Consider the following 8,260-nt stretch of genomic DNA (forward strand, 5'->3'; position numbering starts at 1 on the left):
CCCAACAGTGGTTTCTTTCTTTTCTCTTGGATTATGTCTCTCCTGCATTTCTAGAAGGATGAATGCTGAGGATTGAACTAATGTCCCTGAATAAAAAGGGAGATCAGGATGCCTATACCACTTTGTTAATTCATTTGTATTTAATTCATTTTGTAAATGTGTTTTAAAACTGACTAGATGACAAAGGCACCCTGAGGTTCCCATGAGAAGTAAATAACCTATTTAAATTGAGGGCAATTTGAATGGCTCATTTGGTCACTCTTGAAGCCTAAAAGATGCCAGAAAGCAGGAAACAGTGCAATCTGTAATGTCTAGGCTCATTTTTCCTCTTTAATGAGAGGTATACAATTAACCCATTATAGTTATGGCTCAATAAATGTATGCATTTATTCTTAGGTACCAGGCAAAGCGCTTCCACATACATCTCTTAAGAAACAGAGATTTATTCCCATTTTGCAGATGTATCAAAGAACTTTAAATACCCTCTAAGGCTCTGCTGATTTGCAAAATCTAAGTTTTTTAGACCTTTGAACTATTTGGAGATGAAGCCAAAGACAAAAAGAGCCTCAGCTTTTGTCTTACCACTAGCTGATTTTTTTTAATTCCACGGTACCGCTAAATTTGACTAAGGGCTGCCTCTGGACTGGACATAGGGGACAGAAAACTTTGGTGATTTATTCCCATCTTGTAAGCAGTTTAACTCCTTATGAACAAAACATAGTCTCAAGTTCCAGGAAGATCTAAACAACTAGGAGAATTTCTTTGGCAGGGAGCAGACATAGGCGGCTTGTATAATAGACCAGGCAGCCTGTATTAGAAAGCACAGTTATCTCTAGTTTTGGCTTTGCTATTCAGCTTTGTGACCTTAGGTTTTAATCTCTCTGTGATCAGCTCGTTCTTGATGGGAAAAATTAGGGGGGCTGGAATTTACAGTGTCTTTTGGTTTTAACATTTAAGAGGAGGTCACATTTACCTGGCATTTTCCATAGTGCCCCCTCTTTCGAATAGTTTGCAGCTAATAGCCGAACTTACATTTCACTATTACTTACATTTAAAACAGTTTCCTTCAACTTTCCAATTTTTTAGGGGATAAGAGAGGAGAGGAATAATGGAGTTTTGCAAACTACTGTAGGGAAATTTAAAATTTTATTATTATCTTTAATACCTAGCTTTGGAATTCTTTCAACAAGTGGTGATTAGTTCCCTCAATTCATTCGTTCTTGTCCCTATTCTCCACCCCATAAAACAATATTCACAAATTGAAAAGCACAAAACAAGTGAAAAAAAAAAATCAGCCTAATTCCACCAGAGGTAAATTTCGCTTTTCCTTTCAGCAGCTGTATGTATGGCTTTGCAATCTGCTTTGTTTCTTTTTGGAAATATATTTCTTGTAGGTATTTTCCCATGTATTTTCTTAGGTCACTTTTAGCCTCTTTTCATTCTTTTCCTTCCCTCTAGGGCACCAGGGGCCGGGGAGGCCGAATCTCAGAGCGCTGCTGGCTCTGCTGGTGATAGAAACAATATGATAAAGTTATAAGGGCGGGGGGTGGGTGGGGGGCGGGAAAGATTCTTTGGGAGAGAAAAAAAAATTGAAGAAAGCTCCACTTGAAGACCTACGAAATTTCCGACACTAGAACCTTTGTATATAGCTTTCGGTAACTTTCGGCAGGGGGCGCTCGGAAATTGTCGCCACTTTCCGGACAGCCTCTCAGACTTTACCCTCTAGAAAATTGAACAGTGTTTCCGGCTCTTCTCAGTTGTAGACGCTCGTAAGTTTTCGGCAATTTCCGGGGAGACTCGGGCACTCCGCGTCTCGCTCGCTCGGTTCCGATCACCCGGTGCGGTGGTGCAGGGTCCCGGGCTAGTCATGGCGTCCCCGTCTCGGAGACTGCAGACTAAACCAGTCATTACTTGCTTCAAGAGCGTCCTCCTGATCTACACTTTCATCTTCTGGGTGAGAGACAGAGGCGCCCGGGTGCGGCAGGGGATCCCGGGCTTAGGTGGGGGGTGTGACCCTGAGCGCAGGGAGCTCAGGTCGGGGGTGGAGTGGCGTTTGGAAGGCCATCGCTCCTGGGACCCTGGCGCTGGCGACGGGTGGCTGGGGCCCGAGCTCCAAGCTCGGGCATCTCGCCGACGCCGGGCTCGGGGTGCGGAACGGAGGCAGCCCAGAGGCTGAGCTGGGACCCAGACTTGCCAGGCGTTTGAGTTCGATGCGGGAGGCGAGGAAGGGAGTTAAGTCCCCAGAGCACGCGCACGGTGTCCCTGGACCGTTGGAGACCGTTGGAGAGGCTAGCCTTGTCCGGCCTCTTTGAGGGCTCGCTTGCATAATAGTGTCTTTCTTTTCACTGCTTCTTGAGAGGGGAGTGTTTCGCAGGTAAGTATGGTGTGGCTCCACTCCCGCCAATCTGTCCTTTGGGTTTGCTTTTGTGTACCCATTCCTTTGTACCCTGTGCTCATCCCTAAACTGGGGGAGGGGAGGATGAGGGGAAGTTTCTGGAACTCATAGAAACACTTTTTTCCCCCCTCCCAGTAGGTTTTCTTTCTAAGGCGGGTGTGAAACAGTTAAGGAAGTTTTGGTCCCCAGGACACATATGCCATGGGTTTGTGCTTACCCACACACAAAGATGAATTTTAAGAATTTTGCTAAGATGCCTTGTCCACAGCCTACACTCCTATGCAGATCTCCTCCTACTCCCCTCTCCCCTCGCCCCTTGTCTGCCATATCCCTGCATATCACACCTATTGTGTCTTAAATACCTCGTGGTTAGTGGTTTGAAGATGCTTCTGTAGACAGTGCCTAACTTTTTATTTTCTGATTTCCCATGTAGATCACTGGTGTTGTCCTCCTTGCCGTTGGCATTTGGGGCAAGGTGAGCCTGGAGAATTATTTTTCCCTCTTAAATGAGAAGGCCACCAATGTCCCTTTTTTGCTCATTGGCACTGGCACTGTTATTATTCTTTTGGGCACCTTTGGTTGTTTTGCTACCTGCCAAGCTTCTGCATGGATGCTAAAACTGGTGAGTCTTTGTTTTCCTTTGTACTGATTCTTGATTTTTGAAAAGTCTTATATATTGTGTCTTGGAACTGACCATGGCCCTTTACGATTCTTCCTGTTCCTTATGAAAACTTACCAAGGAACAGTTCAGCTGCCAAATCCCACTTTGAAAATAGACATTTTATTATTGTTTCCCCTGCCCTTTTCAATGAAAACATGCTGAACTGATTGAGCAGAAGACCATTATTTTTTCTTTGACTCCCTTCGCAGCTGTGATATAGCTTATTTATGCTGACTTGGACTTTCTTTTTTATCCCACAGTATGCAATGTATCTGTCTGTCATATTTTTGGTCCAAGTGGTCTCTGCCATGTTAGGATTTGTTTTCAGACATGAGGTAAGCCTGAATTAGGGAAGCTTAATATATTAAAATTTATCCTTTAAGAGATAAAAACGGATTAATTTAAGTAGCAGAATTAGACTTCTGTATTTAAACCTGTAACTGACAATATGGCTTTCTTGTAAAAATTCTGGCCCACTTTTAATGTAAAAGAAAGTTTAGAAAATTATAAAGTATCCTGTTAAAGTGGAGATAGTACAATTTGTAACTTTACTGATAGGAAAATATTGAAAGCACAGAATTGATAACTTCTTCACTTTTGCCATGTATTTTGAAAAGATTAGATATACTTAATACAAATCATCAAAAGTTTAATGTTGAATTAAAAATCAGGTAAACCTAGGGTTGTTAGGAAATCATTCAGTGAGTAGTGAAGGCTCATCAATGAAAGTGTTTTTACAAAGTGGTAGTGTGGTCTCCCACAGTAAAGTTTTGTAGCTTAAAAATTGCATAGGCATCAAATTTGTACTCAGTTTAAAGTAGAGGAAGATGGGAGGGTACAGAATGCACCAGTACTCTGCTGCCACTTGGATAAACACATGCTCCCACAGCACTTTGAACTTGTAGTGGTTATCATCTTGTATTGTAATGTTTTACTTAGTAGTCCCCTCAGCTAAACTATATCCCTTAGAGAACAGGATTGGACCATGGAAGTTCATTACCATAATGTTGCCGCTGTCAGAGATAGGACCATTGGTTAATGTGAGAACTTCTTATTTGACCTAGAAAGCGAAAGAATTTTCTAGGATATTTGTTAACTGGCATTGTGTTTCTTTGCTGTAGGTTAAGAAAAGCCTTAAGAATAATTATGAGACCGCTTTGAAGCAATATAACTCCACGGAAGGAGATTATAGAAGCCATGCAGTAGACAAGATCCAAAATACGGTAAGTGGTTATAGGTGGTAGCTTCTCAAGAGGCAAACACATTCCTTATTGCCTTGGAGAAAAGAATAGAGCCTGGCTACTAGATGCTGTCCACTTGTACAGGAAAGAACTGTGACATGTTTTATTTTCCTCACATGTGCACCTGTTCTTTTCCTTCCCCACTTACATCATAGAACAAAGTACTGTTAATACCAACTATAGCAGGAAAGGAAGGCCAGTTCAAAACTGTCATACTTGGTGCTAATAAAGAAACCAGTACTAATCTCTTCTTGAATCCATTCAGGAGAGAGATCATGGAGTATAATAAATGTTGTTTTGAGCACAAATTGCAATAGAAGATGATTTTAGGGTAAATGTTTGAGTACAAAGTTGTAATATGAAGTATAAATGCTTTTGTTGGATTTTTCAGTTGCATTGTTGTGGTATCACCGATTATAGAGATTGGACAGACACTGATTATTACTCAGAAAATGGATTTCCCAAGAGTTGCTGTAAACTTGAAGATTGTTCTCCAGAGAGAGATGCAGAGAAAGTAAACAATGAAGTAAGGAGTCTTTTAAAATTTTTTATTTGACAATATTTGAGGACTTAACCGAATACAGAGTTGACTCCGTTTTTAATTTTTCCTCACAGTAGTACACATAAGCGCAAATAGGCTGGGCAGGTAAGACTTAAGTTCACAGAGCTAGCAAGTAACACTTTTAAATGCATTATTCAAAAGGAGGAAATAGTTGAGAATAACAATTCTGTTGAGAATATATGGAAGAGAACAGATTTCAGTAAAATGACAATCAAAGGCTATGGTCCATATATCTTTCTGCAGAGGTATATGATCAAAGTATTTATTACCATAAAGAAAAGCTAGATTGCTTGTGCTGTACTTAATCTTTTCTTTTTCCTCCTTTAGGGTTGTATTAAAAAGGTGATGACCATTGTAGAGTCAAAAATAGGAATTGTCGCCGGAATTGCCTTTGGAATTGCTTGTTGTCAGGTAAGTCCTTGTAGTTCCTTAGGAAATGTTTCATCCCTCTCGTAGGCATAAGACAGAAGATTTTCAAGTTTAAGGCTTAAAGTGTTTGCTTCAGGGGCTTGGACAGTGAGGACATTTCTCGAGAAGTCACATTTTCACAGAACTCTTAGTTATTGGTCCCAGTGTAGAAATACTTTGTTTTTCTTATGGTGAAGTCTTGATTGGACTTATTGTGTATATGTAATATTGATTTTGATTTGCGATTGGATCTTTTTTGTTTTGTTTATTTCAAAATATTAACGGGGTACAAATGTTTTTGTTACATGGATACCTTTTATAATGCTTAGGTTGGGTCCTTTAGTGTGCCCGTCATCTGAATAGTGTTCATTGTACCTAATAGGTTTTTACTCCTACCCTCCTCTTCCCTTCTTGATTTCCAATAACATTTACATCTCTCTGTGCCTGTGTGTGCCCATCGATTAACTCCCAGTTATTACAGAGTACATGTGGTGTTTTTTCTTCCATTCCTGAGATACTTCACTTAGAATAATGGTCTCCAGTTCCATCCAAGTTGCTGCAAAAGACATTATTTCATTCCTTTTTATGGCTGAGTAGTACTTCATGTTATATATACTACATTTTCTTAATCCACTCATGAATTTTGTTAGATTTGTTTTATTTAGGGAGAGAGGATGTTTTGCTTTTTTCACTCCAGTTTTTTGAGGTCTTGGATTTTATATTTTCCTATACTGTTTTCCACAGCTACAGAGTTCTCTAAATTTTTATTCCCATTTTATGTACTCTTTGCCATGGCCAAGCATGCCTTGAAACTATAAAAAGCAAGATTCAGAATTAACTTCTAGCAGTACATATCTTTTGAAAGCCATTGACTATGGAAAGACTCAGTGCCCTTTTAGTTATGGTAACTTTCCAGCATCATAATTTATTAACTAAACAAAACATTAGATAGATGGGAGCCTTGTTTTTCTCTGCAGTCAGTCAAAGTTCTAAAACATTATTAGGATCTTTCTTTCCTGGGCTGCAACTGCCTGATGAGTTGCATGTAAGTTCCAACCTACTAAAATTTAGATTACACCACATTCATCACGTGCCTATTATTTTTGGTAGATGCTGTGTTGTAGGTCAAATTGTATTTCCCACGTTGTGTTTCTCACCATAGCATGAAAAGTTCGTATTGTGGCTCTAAGTGATGTTTTCAGGGCATGAAGTTTTTTTCTTAAGCATTGTGGAAATAAGACTAATTTAAATCTAGTCTTAATATATTTTTAAAGTAGCAAGCATAGCTATATATAAATCTGCACTAATACAAGGCCACTCTTGAAAGGTTCTAATTATTAAATAAAATGAAAGCCTCAGTTGCTGGAACCCCAATTGAAGTACTCAGTAGCCATGAGGCTGGTGGCTACTGTACTGGACAGAACAGGGATTCTAGAGCATTTCTATCATTGTAGCACTGCTGTAGATTTTTCCCAGAAAATCTCTGCCCTCATAGATGGAGGTTTTACTTGATAAGGTGCTTATTGAAAGCCAGGTCCGTGTTTTTTCTGGTAACTGAGAGTAAGAGAAAACTTATGACTTCTTAATTTTCCTTGGGTGAGAGTTTCCTGAACTGTCACTGGATTTTCATTTGGTGATAGTTGTGAAATTCTGGGTCACATGTTCTCTGAATGTGATCTAGGTGCTGCAGAGTATTAAATAACTGTCTAGAAAAACACAAAGAAGGAAATTATTAGTGAATTACAAGTGAAAGGAGAACATATCTATATTCTGAGGTCTTAGAGCTGTTTTGTGTGTGTATTTAATTTTGTTCATCTTTTATTTCCAGCTGTTTGGAATCTATCAAGCCTACTGCCTCTCTCGCGCCATAACAAATAACCAGTATGAGATAGTGTAACCAGTGTATCTGCGGGTTTACTCCTCTCCAATTTTAAGGTACATTCATTTTGGTCCTCAGCTCTGTTAGTGTTGATATTTACTCCAGCCTGTGCATGTGCTACGTGGACTGAGTTTGCCAAGAAGTTCTTGTCTAGTAGTGTATTTAAATCTTGCACCATACACACAAGAGACATACACACAAGGCATGGCCAGAAAGCAGTGACTTAGCTGCAGCTTATCTGTGCATGCTCTCTCCATTTACAGAAGAGTCCCTTTGGGTTTACATGTTTATATATATGTCAGCCTAAAGATCATAAATGATCCCTTTTCTAACATATTTTGACCTAGAGTGAGGAGAAATAAAGAATCCCAATAATGACCTTATTCATGAGGTTCCCTGGCAAGTACTCTCTGCTCTTGATCAATATTGACGTTTTCCCTAGTCCTTTACCTACTTTTCGTTGACCACAATCTTAGTCATTGAGAGTGTTGCTTTCTGGTAAAAAGATGTTTTTTGGTGAACTATTGTGAGAGTTATAAACTCATCTGGCCTAACCAGAAACCAGATTTTGGGGAAACATGTGTTTCAATAGCTTCAGTGTTTGAATGGTAAAATACTGTGAGAACTGTTGGCTGAACTGATCCCTAGGGCACCTTTCACATTTTCATTGAGCCACTGACTAGGAACACGTGGGAAGGTCTTCATTAATGGGAACAGATTTGCATGTCTGCAAGTGAATACAGATGTTGAAATTTGGGTAGCAAGTAAATTAACTTTTTTCCTTTAATTTTAGGACACTTAGGTTCCCCCCTGTGAACTACAAGATCGCCTGGATGTAAGACTGACAACACTACTTACCAATAGACTGAAAAACTACACCAATAGCCTGATTCAATCGAGATACTTGTTCAGCATGGTTTTTTTTTTTTTTTTTGAGACAGAGTCTCACTGTGTTGCCCGGGCTAGAGTGCCGTGGCATCATCCTAGCTCACAGCAACCTCAAACTCCTGGGCTCAAGTGATCCCCCTGCCTCAGCCTCCCGAGTAGCTGGGACTACAGGCATGTGCCACCATGCCCGGCTAATTTTTTCTATATATTTTTAATTGTCCGATTA

General features: G+C 39.9%; 1 protein-coding gene across 1 annotated transcript; it reads left to right on the forward strand.

Annotated features, from left to right (window-relative positions):
- The first annotated feature begins 1,704 nt into the window (after positions 1 to 1,704).
- Positions 1,705 to 8,054, forward strand: TSPAN6 (tetraspanin 6). The gene is made up of 8 exons (XM_012650066.1): positions 1,705 to 1,954; positions 2,829 to 3,017; positions 3,317 to 3,391; positions 4,178 to 4,279; positions 4,689 to 4,823; positions 5,187 to 5,270; positions 7,096 to 7,202; positions 7,940 to 8,054. The coding sequence occupies exons 1-7, from the start codon at positions 1,868 to 1,870 to the stop codon at positions 7,162 to 7,164; spliced, it is 741 nt and encodes a 246-aa protein (XP_012505520.1). The 5' UTR covers positions 1,705 to 1,867; the 3' UTR covers positions 7,165 to 7,202; positions 7,940 to 8,054.
- Positions 8,055 to 8,260: the final 206 nt, after the last annotated feature.

This window comes from Propithecus coquereli, unplaced genomic scaffold (assembly GCF_000956105.1).
Source record: "Propithecus coquereli isolate 6110/MARCELLA unplaced genomic scaffold, Pcoq_1.0 Scaffold31, whole genome shotgun sequence".
Classification (NCBI taxonomy): Eukaryota; Metazoa; Chordata; class Mammalia; order Primates; family Indriidae; genus Propithecus; species Propithecus coquereli.